Source organism: Odocoileus virginianus, chromosome 30, assembly GCF_023699985.2.
Source record: "Odocoileus virginianus isolate 20LAN1187 ecotype Illinois chromosome 30, Ovbor_1.2, whole genome shotgun sequence".
NCBI classification, from domain to species: Eukaryota; Metazoa; Chordata; class Mammalia; order Artiodactyla; family Cervidae; genus Odocoileus; species Odocoileus virginianus.
The window spans coordinates 22,294,237-22,313,057 of record NC_069703.1 but is presented as its reverse complement, the minus strand read 5'-3'; the positions used below and the strand labels follow the sequence as shown (position 1 = coordinate 22,313,057).

Below are 18,821 nucleotides of genomic sequence, written 5' to 3'. Positions count from 1 at the left end.
CCTTCTCCTGCCTTCGATCGTTCCAGCATCAGGGTCTTTTCTAATGAGTCAGCTCTTTGTCTCAGGTGGCCAAAATATTGGAGTTTAAGCATCAGTCCTTCCAATGAATATTCAGAATTGATTTTCCTGCAAAAGTCATAGCTTTGACGACACTGACCTTTTCAGCAAAGTAATGTCTCTGCTTTTTAATATGCTCTTTAGGTTGGTTGGTCATACCTTTTCTTCTAAGGATCAAGCGTCTTTTTTAATTTCATGGCTGCATTCACCACGTGCAGTGATTTTGGAACACAAGAAAATAAAGTCTGTCACAGTTTCCATTGTTTCCCCATCTATTTCCCGTGAGGTGATGGGACTGAATGCCATGATCTTAGTTTTTTGAATGCTGAGTTTTAAGCCAGCTTTTTCACTCTCCTTTTCCACCTTTGTAAAGAGGCTCTTTAGTTCCTCTTCACTTTCTGCCATAAGGGTGGTGTCACTTGCATATCTCAGGTTATTGCTATTTCTCCTGGCAGTCTTGATTTCAGCTCATGCTTCATCCAGCCCAGCATTTCACATGATGTACTCTGCATAGAAGTTAAATAAGCAGGGTGACAATATACAGCCTTGATGTACTCCTTTCCCAATTTGGAACCAGTCTGTTGTTCCATGTCCAGTTCTAACTGTTGCTTCTTGACCTGCATACAGATTTCTCAGGAGGCAGGTCAGGTGGTCTGGTATTCCCATCTCTTGAAGAATTTTCCACAGTTTGTTGTGATCTACACAGTCAGAGTCTTTGGCAACATCAGTAAAGCAGAAGTAGATTTTTTTTGGAGCTCTGTTGCTTTTTTGATGATCCAGTGGATGTTGGCAATTTGATCTCTTGTTTCTTCTGCTTTTTCTACATCCAGCTTGAACATCTGGAAGTTCTAGGGTCGTGTACTATTGAAGCCTGACTTGGAGAATTTTGAGGATTACTTTGCTAGCATGTGAAATAAGTCCAATTGTGCAGTAGTTTGAACATTCTTTGGCATTACTCTTCTTTGGGATTTTAATGAAAACTGACCTTTTCCAGTCCTGTGGCCACTGCTGAGTTTTCCAAATTTGCTGGCATATTGAGTGCAGCACTTTCACAGCATCATCTTTTAGGATTTGAATTAGCTCAGCTGGAATTCCATCACCTCCACTTGCTTTGTTTGTGGCAATGCTTCCTAAAGGCCATTTGATTTCACATTCCAAGATGCCTGGCTCTAGGTGAGAGATCACACCATCATGGTTATCTGGGTCATGAAGATCTTTTTTGTATAATTCTTCTGTGTATTCTTGCCACTACTTCTTAGTATCTTCTGCTTCTGTTAGGTCCATACATTTTCTGTCCCTTACTATGCCCATCTTTGTGTGAAATGTTCCCTTAGTATCTTTTAATTTTCTTGAAGAGATCTCTAATCTTTCCCATTCTGTTATTTTCCTCTATTTCTTTGCATTGTTCACTTGGGAACGCTTTCTTATCTCTTTACTATTCTTTGGAACTCTGTATTCAGATGGATATATCTTTCCTTTTCTCCTTTGCCTTTTGCTTCTCTTTTTTTCTCAGCTGTGTGTAAGGCTTCCTCAGACAACCATTTTGCCTTTTTGCATTTCTTTTCTTGGGGATGGTTTTGATCACTACCTCGTGTACAATGTCCCGAACCTCTGTCCATAGTTCTTCAGGCACTTTGTCCATCAGATCTAATCCCTGGAATCTATTTGTCATTTCCGCTGTATAATCGTAAGGGATTTGATTTAGGTTATACCTGAATGATCTAGTGGTTTTCCCGATTTTCATCAATTTAAGTCTGAATTTGGCAATAACGAGTTCTTTATCTGAGCCACTCACCTCCCAGTCTTGTCTTGCTGACTATATAGAGCTTCTCCATCTTCGGCTGCAAAGAATATAATCAATCTGATTTCAGTATTGATCATCTGGTGGTGTCCATGTGTAGAGTCGTGTCTTGTGTTGTTGAAAGAGGATGTTTCCTATGACCAGTGCATTCTCTTGGCAAAACTCTGTTAGCCTTTGCCCTGCTTCATTTTGTACTCCAAGGCCAAACTTGCCTGTTACTCCAGGTATCTTTTGACTTCCTGCTTTTGCTTTCCAGTCCCCTATGATGAAAAGGACATATTTGGTGTTAACTTAGACATATTAAAAAGTTAAAGATGACTTCCGCTTCTGTCCAAGATGGACCACATTATCCTCCTTCCTGAAACAACCAAGAACATGGACAAACTATGTGAAACATTGCATCTCAAGACATTGGACATGAATCAGTGAAGGACAGTGATCCCTGAGAGATGGGAAACAAATTAGCCTTACGACTATGTTAGCTTGCTTGGTAGTGGAAGTTTCTAGGTTAACACACAAGGAGGGGGAGCCAGGCAGAGCCAGTTCTGTACTCTTCCTGAGTTGAGGAAGTGGTCTAGGAATCTAGGGAATACAAGGTGGCTAGAATTTACAGAGCAAAGTACCAGAAGGGAAAGCTACACAAAGAAGGAATTATAGAGACCTGCAGAGTCCCCCTTGAGTATTCATTTTGAGTGCTGAGCAGCATGTGCAGGTGAGGAGACTGGTCAAGGCCAGGGAAAGAATCACCCTAAAGGATCTAAGTGGATGATACTTAGAATATACATAAAGCCAGGCATAGTTCCTGTTCTTAATGGCAGTTTGAATACCTGCAAAAAGACTTGCTTCATTAATGAGGAAAACTGTCCCTAGACGAATTGCTGCTCTGCTCCCAGATAACAAACCTTAACTGCAACATTGTACTGTTTCTGGGTAACTTAACCACATCCCAGAACAAAATTTAAGACTGTTTATAGAAATTAAAAGTATGCAATACCCCGCAAGATAAAATTCACAGTACCTGGCATCCAAAAAAATATTATGAAGTGTACAAAGAAACAGGAGAAAACAACTCATAAGGAAGAGAAAAATTAATAAATACTGACTCAGAAATGACACATATGATAGAATTAGTAGAACAAGGATATTAGGTTATTAACCTAAATTAGTAATGACACTAAATATAAATACACTAAATGTTTCAGTAAAAGACTGGATTTTAAAGGAAGAATAAAAATAATCCATATGCTATTTAAAAGATAACTGCAGTATAAGGATGGACAAAAGTTGAAAGCAAAAGGATGAAAATACACGTTTGCCTTGTCCAAACTACAGTGTATGGGAGTACATAGTAAGGAATAAAGCTGATAGAAAGCTAATGATAACTTCAGGGTTGTGATTGGAAAGGGCCACTTGGAGGTTTTTTTACATTAATGGTTCTTATGTCTTTGCTTTATAAAAATATGTTAAGCTCCACACTTTATTTTTAATAAGTTTTTTTAGAACAGTTTTATATTTATGGGAAAGTTGAATAGAAGGTATAGTTTGCCTCATATCCCCCATCCTCACACACGAAACTTTCCTCACTATTGACATCCTGTACAACAGTGTTACACATCGAACTTCTATATACTTTTCTATTTCACAATTTTTTTTTTAAAGTAAAAAACTAAACAGTGGCTAACAGATGTCCTTGGCACATAGTAAGTTGTTTGAAGACAGTTGGTTGTTCCTTATAAAAAAGTGTATCATATTCCTGTTTTATAGGATGCAAAAAGTAAATGTCCAGGCAGATTAAAGACCTGAATAGGAGGGAAAACAAGATTTTAAATTTTTAAAAGAATATAGGAAACCATTTTTCTGACCTTTATAGAATGATTCTTTTTTTTTTTTCCATTTATTTTTATTAGTTGGAGGCTTAGAATGATTCTTAAGACAGAAATTGAAACCATAAAGACAGATTGATATGTTCAACTTAGGTAATAACGAGGAAATTATAAAATAACAGTGAAATCATGTTCCATTCATTAGAGGGATAATATTGTAACGGAAATGGCACCCCACTCCTATACTCTTGCCTGGAAAATCCCATGGACAGAGGAGCCTGGTAGGCTGCAGTCCATGGGGTCGCGAAGAGTTGAACATGACTGAGCGACTTCACTTTCACTTTTCACTTTTATGCATTGGAGAAGGAAATGGCAACCCACTCCAGTGTTCTTGCCTGGAGAATCCCAGGGGTGGAGTCGCACAGAGTCGGACACGACTGAAGTGACTTAGCAGCTTAGCAGCATTGTAATGGAGACTATGTGGAAAGGGGAAATTCTCTACTGGTGGAAATATAAATTGGTACAGCATTTTTGGGGAACAGTCATTAGCTAAGAAAATTGAAAATATTCCTAACATTTTCACTGTATATAAATTAGAGTAAGTTCTCAAGGAGATTGGGTACGAATATTTGTTGCATAATAGTGAAAAGAGTTCACTGCCTAAAGGTTTTCAAGATTAGGTAAACTGATGTATGATAGCCATCAAGTGGATAAAAGTGAATAAAAAAGTAAAATTATGTTTTTTCTCAAGCCATTAACTTGGCTTATTTTGATTGCACATTACCATACTATTTGCCTCTTCAGCTCCCTATCACCAGATTTGCTAATTTACATTGTGAAATTTTTTTCCCAAGTGATCATTAAAACTGATATTTCCTCAAATTTAGGATATTTTTTTCCCCATAGACAGTGACTTCTCTGAATCTAGTAGGGGAAGAAAGCAGCATTCAAATTTGTTTTGTTTCTTCGTTATTTTTTCTTTTTCATAGGACTAATATTTCAAGCCAAACTCCGTCTGCCAAAAGAAGTTTGGGATTTCTTCCTCAGCCAGCTCCTCTTTCTGTTAAAAAACTGAGGTGTAACCAGGATTACACTGGCTGGAACAAGCCAAGAGTGCCCCTTTCCTCTTACCAACAGCAGCAACTGCAAGGGTAGGTAAATTATTTTATTTTGCTTTATTTTTATAAAGTGATTCAACTGAAGTATGTTCTACTTGGTATGTGTTCATGCTAAATCTCTTCAGTCATGTCCGACTCTCTGTGTCCTCGTGGACTGTAACCCACCAGGATCCTTTGTCCGTGGGGGTTCTCCAAGCAAGAATACTGGAGTGGGTTGCCATGCCCTCCTTCAGGGGATCTTCCCAACCCAGAGATCAAACCCACATTTCTTACATCTCCTGTATTGGCAGACCAGTTCTTTATCACTAGCACCGCCTAGGAAGCCCTGTAACTTGGTATACAAGATGATTAAAAGAGTCATTAATTATAGTTCTCAAATATTTTTCATTTACTAAAGATTTATCATGTCCATAAAGTTCAGTTCATTATCTGGTCTCTAATTTTTGGACCTTGAAAACAAAATTGCGTGTGTGTGTTTCTCTGTAAATGTATATATATATATATATAAAAAACATCATAAAGCAGAAAATGTGTATTCTTAAATCTCATATACTTCATCCATCTCTGTAGATACTTCAGTATTAATTTTATTTTTATCTTTCCCAGCCCCTTCATGCTTATATTTTTAATAACCATACAGAAATGAGATCATGGTATAATAGCTATAATAATGATATCAATCATAGCTGAAGTGTTTGTTATGTGCCAGAAACTGTGTTTCAATGAATTTTTTCTTTAAATTCTCACAGTAGCTCTCTGAGCTAGATGTATTAAAAAAATCTGTTTTTGTAGATTAAGGAATTACGACTTGAGCTTCCCTGGTAGCTCAGCTGGCAAAGAATCCACCTGCAATGCAGGAGACCCCGGATCAATTACTGGGTCGGGGAAATTGCCTGGAGAAGGGATAGGCGACCCATTCCAGTATTCTTGGTCTTCCCTGGTGACTCAGATGGTAAAGAATCTGCCTACAGGCCAGGAGATCTGGGTTCGAGACCTGAGTTTGATCCCTCAGTTGGGAAGATCCCCTGGAGGAGGGCATGACAACTCTCTCCAATATTCTTACCTGGAGAATCCCATGGACAGAGGAGCCTGGCGGGCTACTGTACATGAAGTTGCAAAGAGTCAGATGTGACTGAGCACCTATTCACAGCACAGCACAACTAAGGCTTAGAGGAATTAATTAACTTACTTGAGGTATTTAATACACTAATAGTGGATCTAGGCAGTTGGAGCCCTCTTGCATTTTTTTCCTTCCAGCTTTATTACAGTATAGTTGAAATACAGCACTGTAAGTTTAAATTGTACAGCATAATAATGTGACTCATATGCATCATGAAATGATTACCATAGTGAGTTTAGTGACTATCAATCATCTTATATAAATATAAAAGAAAAATTTTAATTGAAGTATAGTTGATTTACAGTGTTGTGTTAATTTCTGCTATACAGCATAATGATTCAAGTTATACATGTTTAAAATTTTCTTTTCCATATGGTTTATCATAGGATATTGAATAGCTCCCTGTGCTATACAGTAGGACCTTGCTGTTTATCCTTTCTGTGTGTAATAGCTTAGATCTCCTGACCCCAACCTCCAACTCTATCCCTCCCCCTTGGCAACCATCAGACATTGTTTATGACCTTGACTCTTGTTTCATAGGTAGGTTCATTTGTGGCATATTTTCAGTTCCACATATGAGGGATATTATATGGCATTTGTCTTTCCCTTTCTGATTTACTTAGTGTGATAATCTCTAGTTGTATCTGTGTTGCTGCCTATAGCATTATTTAATTCTTTTTTATGGCCAAGTAATATTCTTACACACACACACAGGACATCTTCTTTATCCATTCATCTGTCAGTAGACGTTGGGTTTGTTTCCATGTCTTGGCTATTGTGAATAGTGCTGCTGTGAACCTAGGGCTGCATGTATATTTTTTAATTATACTTTTGTCTATATATATGCCCAGGAGTAGGATTGCTGGATCATATGATAATTCTACTACCACCACCATCCATTAAGGAAAGTGCACTTTGTTAAACTGATGGAAGAGGATGTGCTTGAATTTGTCACCAGATCCACAAAATGAATACAGATGTTAAAAAACAAGCCACCTCTGTACAGACAAGAAGTGAAAAACAGAAAACATGAATCAAAATATTTAGTCCAGTAAAAATTCTACCACAAAAACCAATATGAACTGCAAGAAAATTGTTATATAGCACTTAAAACCGAATGAAATATCCTCAAATAAGCATTTTAAAATATAAAAAAAGCAACATAAATCAATAATTCAGACCCAGAATCAGAAAGGACCAGCAGGAAGAAATGACAGCTGCTTGAACACAAAAGAGAGAGAGGAAGAAAGGCAACATCGTATCAAAAATTAAGTCTAAACGAAAGTTCCCCAAGGGAAAATAAGTTCAAGTGAAAATTTAATAAGAAACTTTGAAGGAAAAAACAAGGAGGAAAATGAGATAAGTATAAGCGATCAGAGAGGAAGTGGTTGAATTGGAAAACAGGCAAGGAAAGTCCCATGGTACATATAATTAGAATCTCTGACGAAAAAAAATCCTAACAGTGAAACATAACTAGTATTTACAACCATAACCCAAGAAAACTTTGAAATAAAATTTTCAGAAATAAAAATTACTGAATCTATACATTCAAAGAGCCCTCCAAGTACCTGGAAAATTGAATGAACAAGACATATCTTAGTACAAGTATTAGACTTTAAAGATGAGGAAAAATACTCAGTGCCTTGAGTCAAAAGATGAAATAATTTGTGAGGGAAAGAGGAGTAGACTTATCGGTCATCATTCAAAGCGGATGAAAAAAGAACATTATTTTCAAGAAACTTGATGAAAGAAAGCATAAACAGACATGCTAATCTAAGCTTTCAGGTATGTGGGCTAGGGGAAAAAAGTTTTAAAGTGGAAGAACTTAAAAAAAAAAAAAAGTGGAAGAACTTGGAATAATTACACATAAGCTCTTCCTGAGGACTCTATAGGGTATGAGCTTCATCCAGCCAAGAGGTAATGAAGGAGATACTGGCAAAAGATAGATGATGAATATTTCATATATTCAGTTATAGAGATAAGACTAAAACAATGGTGGAAACACCAGTATATAAGGATGACATATAGATATTATGTCTTCTGACAAAGGAGTATGATTGTAACTAAAAATGGAAGGAGAGAGAAAGAAAAGTAGAATAAATAAATTTACTGAAATCAGTAGTAAGTGCAAGTCAAAAAGTACTCTTTAAAATGGACAGATTAGATAATTAAAAAAAAGGATTATGAGCACTATAAAAAGTACAATAACCACTTAAAAAAATTTTTTTTTAAATCAAGAGATATTTCTAAAACACCAGATGAATAAATAAAATATCGCATTGTGACACAGTTGAGTCCGAATATATTTGTCACATCAAGAAATGTAAATGGGCTGACACATCTAATAGAAAAATATTTTCAAATTAGCTCAGGAAGCAAAACCAACTCTATGCTGTATACTAGAGATATACCTAGAACAGTGATTTTTAAAGTTGTAAAATAAAGGGAGGGAAAGCAGTTTGGCTGTCTAATGGAAACAGTTAAGAAACCAGAGGTTGCAGTCCTAATAGCTGATAAAATAGAATATTTAAGGACATAAAAGATCTAAACAACATAATCAGATAGATCTGTGGAAAATAGTAAATGCCATACTCCGATCATAGAGTATAGACCTTTTCAAGCACATACGGAGCATTCACAGAAAGTAATCATATGTTAGGGCACAAAGGAAAAATCAGGAGACACCCCATGAAGTAGAAATGGGACAACCACCATCTTTTGATCACAGTGAAATGAAACTGGATAATAAACATGAAACTGAATATTAAAAATGTAACTTCCAACTATAAATCCTAAAAACCCTATAAGTGACCCTTGGGTCGAACACAAATAACAGATGTTCTGAAGATTAATGATAATGAAAACCCTGTTTATCAATATCTGTGGGTTACATTTACAGCAGTGATCAGAGAAAAATTAGTCCTAGACACCTGTATCAATACAAATGAAAGGATGAAAATATGAATTCCAAGCTCAAAATGAGCAAACAATATAAAAGAACAAAATAATCCAAAAGGAAACAAAAGCAAGGAAATAATAAAGATAAAAGTTAGAATTGCATGTAACAAAGAGCTGAAAAATAGATTAACACATTATTAACCAGAGACATATTAATGCCACAGATTTTTGTTTCTGCAAAAATCACCTGATCAGTCAGTAACAAAGTATAAAAAAAGTTCATGAAGTAGATATATCATTAACCTTTTATCTTTTAGTCGAGATAAAGAGGGAAGAAATACATAAAATGTGATAAGGGAGAATTACTAATGTAGAGGAAATTTTAGAAATAATTTGAGACAATTTCATATTTCTCTTAACAAAAGAATTAGAAAACTTAAATGAAATGGACATAATTGTTTTAGAAAAGACATCAATAGTTTATTTAAATTGATCTCAGTAGAGGTTAAAAAATACTTTCACCAGTTTCCATAGAAGGAAAAATAAGCCTATCAAGGTGCTCCCACTGATAGAAGAAATTAATAGAAACTGTTCCTGGGAAAGCATAGACATTAGTTTAAAAGATAAAATTTTAAAAGCAACTGGAGGGGGAAAAATAGAGTTGTAAAAATAATAGCTGGAGACATCAATACTTCACTTCAGTAATGTATAGAACATATAAACAGAAAAGTCAGTAAGGAAATACAGGAGTTGACCAATACTGTGAACTGCTTAGATCTAACTAGTACATTCAGTTGGTGCAAAAGTAATTGCAGTATTGCATTGTTGAACTTTGTTGTTTGATATTTGAATACATTCTTAAATGTGGTTATGTTGTTATACATCATTTTAATGCACATTTCTTGCTTTATGTTTTGCTGTTTATTTCTTACGTATTTTAGATTAGGGAAATGATGTTAGACAAAAAGCAAATTCAAAGAGACTCAGATGTATAGAATAGACTTGTGGACTCTGGGAGAAGGCGAGGGTGGGATGTTTCAAGAGAACAGCATCGAAACATGTATATTATCTAGGGTGAAACAGATCACCAGCCCAGGTTGGGTGCATGAGACAAGTGCTCGGGCCTGGTGCACTGGGAAGACCCAGAGGGATCGAGTGGAGAGGGAGGTGGGAGGGGGGACCGGGATGGGGAATACATGTAAATCCATGGCTAATTCATTTCAATGTATGACAAAAACCACTCTAATGATGTAAAGTAATTAGCCTCCAACTAATAAAAATAAATGAAAAAAAAAAAAAGCAAATTCAAGCAATTTTCTTACAAGTTCAAATGGGTCATAAAGCAGTGGAGACAACTCACAACATCAACAATTCATTTGGCCCAGGAACTGCTAACGAGAGTACAGTGCAATGGTGGTTCAAGATGAGGAGTGCAGTGGTTGGCCATCGAAAGGTGACCACAAACAGTTGATCCTCTTAAAACTGTTGGACCATTCTACAGTCATTTGGCATTTGCAGCAAATTAGAAAGGTGGAAAAGCTTGGTAGAGGGTACCTCATGAGCTGACTGAAAATCAAATCATCATTTTGAAGTGTCATCTTCTCTTATTCTACCCTACAATGAGCCGTTTCTCAATCGGATTGTGACTTGTGATGTAAAGTGGATTTTATACAACAACCTGCAATGACTAGCTCAATGGTTGGGCCTAGGAGAAGCTCCAGAGCACTTCCCAAAGCCAAACTTGCATCACAAAAAAGATGATGGTCACTGTCTGGTGATCTGCTGCCAGTCTGATCCACTATAGCTTTCTGAATCCTGGCAAGACCATTACATCTGAGAATTACACTCAGCGAATCAATGAGATGTATTGAAAACTGCAGTGCCTTTGGTCGTCATTGGTCAACAGGAAGGGCCCAATTCTTCTCCATGATAATGCCCCACCATACGTCACACAGCCAACGCTTCAAAAGTTGAATGAGTTGGGCTACGAAGTTTTGCTCATCTGCCATATTCACCTGACATCTAACCAACCAACTACGACTTCCTCAAGTATCTCGACAACAACTTGCAGAGAAAACACTTCCACAATAAGCAGGAGGCAGAAATTGCTTTCCAAGAGGTCGTCAAATCCCAAAGCACAGACTTTTACATTACAGGAATAAACAGACTTATTTCTTATTGGCAAACATGTGTTGATTGTAATGGTTCCTATTTTGATTAATACAGGTGTTTGAGCCTAGTTATTTAAAATTCACAGTCCAAAACTGCAGTTACGTTTACACCAACCTAATAGAACACTCCACCCAATGGCAGAATATGCATTCTTCTCACATGCACATGAAACATTTTCTAGTAGAAACCCTGTTAGGCCATATAGTAAGTGTCAATACATTTTAAAAGATACAAATCATACAGAGTATGTTCTGCAGTCACAATAGAATGAAGTTAGAAATAAGTAACAAAAAATTGGAAATACGTGAAAATTAAACATCATACTCTTAAACAACCAGTGAGTCAAAGAATAAAATCACAAGAGAAATTAAAAATTACTTGAAGATAAATGAAGCCTATAACAGCATACCAGAACTAATGAGATATGGCAAAAACAGTACTCCTAGGGAGATTTCTAGCAGCAAGTGCCTGGAGTAAAAAAAGTGTTTATGAGAATGTGGAGAAATTAGAACCCTTGTACATTGCTAGTGGGAATGTAAAATGGTGCAGCTGTTAATGGAAAATAGTATGACAGTTCTTCAAAAAATTAAGAGTAGACTTACCGTATGATCCAGCACATATATCTGTAATAATTTAGAGCTGTGACATGAAGAGGTGTTTGTACATCCATATTAACAACAGCTTATAAACAATAGTCAAAAGGTGGAAGCAGCCTAAGTGTCTACCAGTGAATGAGTAGATCAACAAAATGTGTTATTAATGTATATATACAATGGAATACTGTTCATCCTTAAATAGGAAAGAAATTCTGACACATGCTACAATGTGAATGAACCTTGAACCTACTCATTATGCTAGGTGAAATCAGTCACCACAGGGCAAACACTGTATGATTCCACTTAAATGAATTACTAGAGTAATCAGTTCGTAGGATCGGAAAGTAGAATGGTGGTTGCCAGAGAAAGGGGAATGAAGAATTATTGTTTAATAGGTACAGAGTTTCAGTTTGGGAAGATGAAAAACTTCTGGAGATGAATGGTGGTGAATGTACTTAATGCCTTGTAAGCTGTATACTTAATGGTTTTTTTTTGTAAATTTTATGTTTTATGTATTTTACTATGATTTTTTTTAAATGACCTCAAATCAGTAACCCAACTTTACACCTTGAGGAACTAGAAAAAGAATAGCAAATGAAGACAAAATTTAGCTGAAGAAAGAGAATAATAAAGATTAGAGCAGAGATAAACAGAATGGAGAGTAGAAAAATAATACAGAAAACCAAAAGTTACTTCCTTGTAAAGATCCAGAAAATTGACAGATCTTTAGATAAACAGGCAAAGATAAAAGAATGAAGACTCAAATCACTAAAATAAAAAATGAAAGTACATTGCACCAACATTACTAAGATAAAAAGGATAATAAGAGAATATCCAACAAATGGTAACTAGGTGAAAGGGTCAAAATCCTGGAAGGAATGGAAAATTGTGAGGTTGTGGGGGAAAAAATGTAAAAAAAAGTAAGAAGTAGGTGTATGAAATTAAAACCAAAGTGAGGTACCACTTTATACCCACTAATATGGCTGTAATTTAGAAAGAAACAGAAAAAAACCCTGAAAATAACAAAGGGTATCTTGGTAAATTAGAAAAGACCACATTGCTGAGTAGTATACAGTAGTATACTACCTTTGTGTAAGAAAGAAGGGGAAAAATATAAGATAGATAATTCTTTTTTGATATTTCATGTTGCTCTATCTTCAGATTCATTATTTCCTTCTTCAGTGTTTAATTTGCTATTAATTTCATTTAATAAAATTTCATTTCAAATATTTTTTTCATCTCTTGAAATTCAGTTTTTAATATCTTCCATTTCTTTCCTTAGTGTTTTAGTTTTACTTCACATCCTTGATCACATACATCCTTGATCACATATTTCACATCCTTGAAGCATATTTATAATAGCTGTTTTAATATCCCTGTCTGCAGTTGGGTTTGTTTCGGCATTTGTGTTTAAGCTCTTTGGGGTCAAATCTTAAACGACCTTTATTCTAAGGCTGATTTAATTCCTTTCTTGAAGCATAGGCCTTCTATGGTCTCTGCTAATGCTCCATGAATTCATCTATGTCTCTCTACTCTGTTGGGAACCTAAAAACTCTTAGATTCTGCATGAGCTCTGGAAAGTGTTTGGCTAATAGCTTCCCAGTAATCATCCTTTTCCTTGAAGTTCTTCTTCCATGCCATCTTGGGGTTTCACCTTATGCATGCACAAGTTAGTTTTTCAGTCTAATGCTCTAGCAGACCCCTGTGCAGATTTCTGTAGCTCCTCCTCTGTACAGTTCCTTTCTCCCAGATTCTCTGTCCCAGAAACCTTAACAGCTTCAGCATCTCAAACTCCAGTTTCTTTCAACTCAACTCAGCAAGATTTCTGGACTCTGTTTGGGTACCATGCCCTGAACTCCCCTGAACTCCAATTCACCAATTGCCTCCAGGCTGAAACCCTGCATAAATGGTAGGGCTGATAGCATTTGCTTGCCTTCTCTTAAGGATTGCAGTCCTGTGCTGACTGTTGTCCAGTTTTTCTTTGTGTGATATTCCAGATCCTGATACTTTCTCACAGTCTGAAGTGGAAGTTTTTAAGGGTGTTTAAAGTTGACATCACTGATGAGCAACACAGAATTATTATGTGCCTCTGAATGTGATACCCTTGGAAGGACACAGTAGCACTATGTATCACTATGTGGACTTCAGTGTGAGCTGACCTTATCATAAGGAAATAGCAAACCCAATATGAGGAACATTCCATTAACCAGGGTGGATGGGGCGCATGGTGTGGGGAGCAGAGGGGTGTGCTGCATTCTGCACAGATGTCAGTGTCTTGAAAGTAAAAACTGAAGAATCATTCCAGATTAAGGAAAACTGAATTTTGCATTATGTTATCCTGGACTGAATTTTGTGCTTAGGGAGAAAAAGTACATAAAGAAACATTGGGTCAATTGTTATGAGATATATCCTAGAGCTAAATGGCTATGATCTATCTCAAATGGGTCAGGAAAAATATATAGGGAGACGTGTTAAATGATAAAGCATATAGTAAAAAAGGGTTAACAAATTAGTGAATCTGGGTAAAAAATATTTTTCTGTGCAACTTTTCTGAAAGTTTGAGAAAGTTTACAAATAAAAGTTTTTTTCAAACTTTGGAAAAAAACAATGTACTTTGGAATAATATTTGACAGTGCCCATTAAGCATACATATGTTCTAAGTCCCCAGTCCTTTTTAGCTTTCATTTGAAAACAGAATTTTCCTTAAGTGTAATAATGTTATATTGTGGTGGTTCTCTAAGTGTGGTCTCCATACCAGCAGCGTCAGTGTCAACTGAGACCCTTTTAGACACGCACATTTTTGCATGTTTCCTGTCCAGACCTACAGAATCAGAAATTCTGGAGTTGGGGCCCAGCAGTATGTAGTTTAACAAGCCTTCCAGGTGATTCTGATGCATGCTATAGTGGAGGACCCCTGCTCAAGTGAACATACTTTAGGAACTACTGTTGTCTTCAAAAGTACCATTTCTTTCATTTTCAGCTTCTCCAATTTGGGAAATACCTGCTATATGAATGCTATTTTACAATCTCTATTTTCACTCCAGTCATTTGCAAATGACTTGCTCAAGCAAGGTATCCCATGGAAGAAAATTCCACTCAATGCACTTATCAGGTAATTGTTATATACTTACTGAGTAACTTCTTAACTATCGATTATAGAATAATGGTGTTTTAGATACTTAACATTTTATGTGCCATTGTTAGCAGTCCTTAAAATATACCTTCAGTGTTTTGTAAAACCTGCTAAACTTGTCTCTTTTGTTTTATCAGACGCTTTGCACACTTGCTTGTTAAAAAAGATATCTGTAATTCAGAGACCAAAAAAGACTTACTCAAGAAGGTTAAAAATGCCATTTCAGCTACAGCAGAGAGATTCTCTGGTTATATGCAGAATGTGAGTACTAATTGTTTTTAAACACCTTAGAGATTGGGAAAATAGAAATGATTTTAGTGTGTTACCCAATTGTAATTTATCTTATTATTTTATTATTTATCTATTTTTGGCTGTGTTGAGTGTCTGTTGTGGTACATAGGTTCTTTGTTGCTGCGTGTGGGCTTTCTCTAGTTATGGCAAACAGGGGCTACTCTATAGTTGAAGTACGCAGGCTTCCCATTGTGATGGCTTCTCTTATTGTGGAGCACGGGCTCTCTAGCACAGGCTCGATAGATGTGATGCACGGACTTAAGTTTTCCCACAGCATGTGTGATCTTAGTTCCCCAGGCCAGGGGTTGTTCATCTCCCCTGCATCGGCAGGCAGATTCTTAACCCCGGGACCACAAAGGAAGTCCCAATTTTATTTTAAAATGAGATTTGTGTACATGTGTTCATCACAGGTTGGAGGACTTCCAGTAAGGTTCAATATGACTCTGTGTATTTTTTTTAATAATATAGATGTGATTTGCCCCAATGTAGGACCTTAGACTATTTTAGTTACAAAGACTATTTTAGAAAAATCACTCTTTTTTAAAAAACAAATGAAGGAACGATTCACTTTATTAGTCATGCTAATCTAACTTATAGTTAGGAACATAAAATCTGTCATTTGTTGTCGTTTTTCGCAGAATATGTACCCTGAAGCACTAGAGTAAATCTGACATTTTCCCACACATTATTGACTTTCAAGTGCTTTAGTTTTATAGATCACAATGTTACTAACCTATTATTGTAGCAAGAAATGGTTTGATCTGATTAAGGATATTATACCTTCTTAGGATGCTCATGAATTTTTAAGTCAGTGCTTAGACCAGCTGAAAGAAGATATGGAAAAATTAAATAAAACTTGGAAGACTGAACCTGTTCCTGGAGAAGAAAGTTCACCAGATATTTCAGCTACTAAAGTATACACTTGCCCTGTTATTACTAATCTGGAGTTTGAAGTTCAGCACTCCATCATCTGTAAAGCGTAAGTAATCTCTAAAAAAAAACCTCTTTTCCCTTTTAATTCCTTATGGCAAGTAACTGAAACTTCTCTGAGAGTGTTAATTGCTCAGTCATGTCCGACTCTTTGCGACCCCATGGACTGGGACTGTAGCCTGCTAGACTTCTCTGTCCAAACTCTTCTGCTGCTGCTGCTAAGTCACTTCAGTTGTGTCCAACTCTGTGCGACCCCATAGATGGCAGCCCACCAGGCTCCCCCGTCCCTGGGATTCTCCAGGCAAGAACACTGGAGTGGGTTGCCATTTACTTCTCCAGCACATGAAAGTGAAAATTGAAAGTAAAGTCGCTCAGTCATGTCCGACCCTTAGTGACCTCGACTGCAGCCCACCAGGCTCCTCCGTCCATGGGATTTTCCAGGCAAGAGTCCTGGAGTGGGGTGCCGTTGCCTTCTCCACCAAACTCTTCTAGAAGGTTGTAATTCTTATCTTCATTCCTGTGTCATGGGGAAACATGAGTATAAATATCTTTGTTCATTATCTTTATCCTCTATGAAAATGCTTGGTGGGGTGAGAACTAAAGCGAACTTAAATAGTTCGTTAAATGCTTTAGTGCTGACCGAATGGTTAATTTTGCTCTACTTTTTGTGTGTGCCCATGTCCTGAAATGACCCCCTCTTATTAGTTTATTTTGTTGAACCAAATTGTTTTTATTAAAAATGTGTTTTCTATAAAATACTTTATGAATTATTTTTAATTTTTGCAATGCTTTTTAATCTTGTTTATACATGGGGGTTTCCCTGGTGCCTCAGTCAGTAAAGAATCTGCCTGCAATGCAAAAGACGTGGGTTCACTCCCTCCAGATCCTCTGGAGGAGGGCATGGCAACCCACTGTAGTATTTTTGCCTAGAAAATCCCATGGACAGAGGAGCCTGGTGGGCTACAGTCCATAGGGTCGCAAAGAGTCAGACACGACTGAAGCAACTGAACACGCACGCACAGTTCCAAGACCAGAGAGCCAACAAAGTAAGTACCGATCCCAGGATAGGAGACTATGGATGTCCAGCTCTAGTAGTTAGGCAGAGAGAGCAAATTCTCTCTTTCTGTTTATATTAATTATTTTTAAAATAATTTTATTTATTGTTGACTATGCTGGGTCTTCATTGCTGCACAGACGTTTTTATAATTGTGGAGAGCAGGGATTACTCTCCAGTTGTGATGCATGGGCTTCTCATTGCAGTGACTTCTCTTGTTGTGGAGCATGAGCTGTAGAGTGCGTGGACTTCAGTAGCTGGGGCGTAAGAAGTCATTGTGTCTCCCTCCCAGGCTCTAGAGTACAGGCTCAGTAGTTGGGGCACACTGGCTTAGGGGCATGTGGGGTTTTGGAAAATAAAAAAATTTAAAATTCAGCATTTATCTCTCATGCCTGCGTACATACTTGCTCAGTCACTTTAACCATGTCCGACTCTCTGTGACCCTGTGGACTGTAGCCGCCAGGCTACTCTGTCCATGGGATTCTCCAGGCAAGAATACTGGAGTGAGTTGCCATGCCCTCCTCCAGGGGATCTTCCCAACCCAGGGATCGAACGCAAGTCTCTCATGTCTCCTGCATTGACAAGTAGGTTCTTTACCACTAGCGTGACACTTTAAGCTCCTTCTCGTGCCTAGTCATGAGAAATTCTTTGGGGGAACACTGTTTCTGAAGTATATTTTTGTTTAGTATTGCATAGTTAGGCTTCTGAATTCTTAACATTTGTCTTCTTTTATTGTTCCAGATGTGGAGAAATTATTCCCAAAAGAGAACAGTTTAATGACCTCTCCATTGATCTTCCTCGAAGGAAAAAGCCACTCCCTCCTCGTTCAATTCAAGATTCCCTTGATCTTTTCTTTAGAGTAAATACAGCCTTTTGGTATTTTCACATAACTGAATTTTATGTATCATAGATAATTGTATTTGAAGTTGCTTTCTTTAAGGCAGAGTTTGACAAAACACTTGCAGGGGAAACAAATGAGAAATATTTATAAGTAGTATTTATTTTTAAAAGCTTAATAGATATGGTTGTTAACTGACTGTAGAAGAAAATTCATTGCTCAAGTGGATTATACGTTAACTCAACAGCAAGTGTTTTAGGCAACCTTAGAAACAAATAATACAGAGTGACGCATGCTAAAATTGGGTAATGCCAATCAAAATTGGAGGCACTAAGCTAGTATACTAAGATCTTAGGAATGAAAAAATACTCTGCTTTTCTTTAGGTTATATGTACCTTGTTAGAAACAGAAAGGGGGAGTCATGTTTGTTTTAGAGCTGTAGAGCTATAGATAAATATTTGCATATATGATACACTGCTATAGATATTCTGAAATTTTCTGGGACATAATTGAACTGTTGTAGTAGTCCTTATAATTGATGGAAATCTGCCAGGATCACCTTTAGTCTATATAATAGTGGTTCTTATTTTATTGTAGCAGATAGGCAGGGTTATCACTCTTAAGATTCAAAAACAAAAAAACCTCTGTTCTTGAAATGATGAAAATTCAGCTCCACTCAAATACTGTTTTTCTTTTCTTATATCATTCCTTACTATTCCTGTTGTTATCATAGAATTTGAATCTTTTCCTGTGTATCTTTACCCCCGATTTTTTAAGGATTTCTTGTTTCAGTTTTCTCTAGGTAATGAGTGGTATCTGCCCCAAACTTTGGTCCTTTTAGAGCAGTTGTTCTTAGTGGGCTGTTACCAGAAGATTGAGTTCCATTATAAGAAAGGGGTAGAGTTACACCTAACAGACCAGGAACTCCGCCTAACCTGAAGGTGATCTTATCTCTGCTATGGCCAAATGTTAAAATCTGGATATACTCTT

General features: G+C 36.8%; 1 protein-coding gene across 8 annotated transcripts in view; it reads left to right on the top strand.

The window, feature by feature from the left end:
- Positions 1 to 18,821, top strand: part of USP37 (ubiquitin specific peptidase 37) — an 84,289-nt gene that overhangs the window by 35,493 nt on the left and 29,975 nt on the right. For 7 of the 8 annotated variants that reach the window (XM_020904737.2, XM_020904738.2, XM_020904734.2 and 4 more), the window contains 5 exons: positions 4,671 to 4,832; positions 14,566 to 14,697; positions 14,856 to 14,979; positions 15,798 to 15,988; positions 17,735 to 17,852. In XM_020904737.2, coding sequence (XP_020760396.1) covers positions 4,671 to 4,832; positions 14,566 to 14,697; positions 14,856 to 14,979; positions 15,798 to 15,988; positions 17,735 to 17,852 — 727 coding nt within the window. The remainder of the gene's footprint in view (positions 1 to 4,670; positions 4,833 to 14,565; positions 14,698 to 14,855; positions 14,980 to 15,797; positions 15,989 to 17,734; positions 17,853 to 18,821) is intronic. The other variant, XM_070458635.1, reaches the window with a different exon arrangement.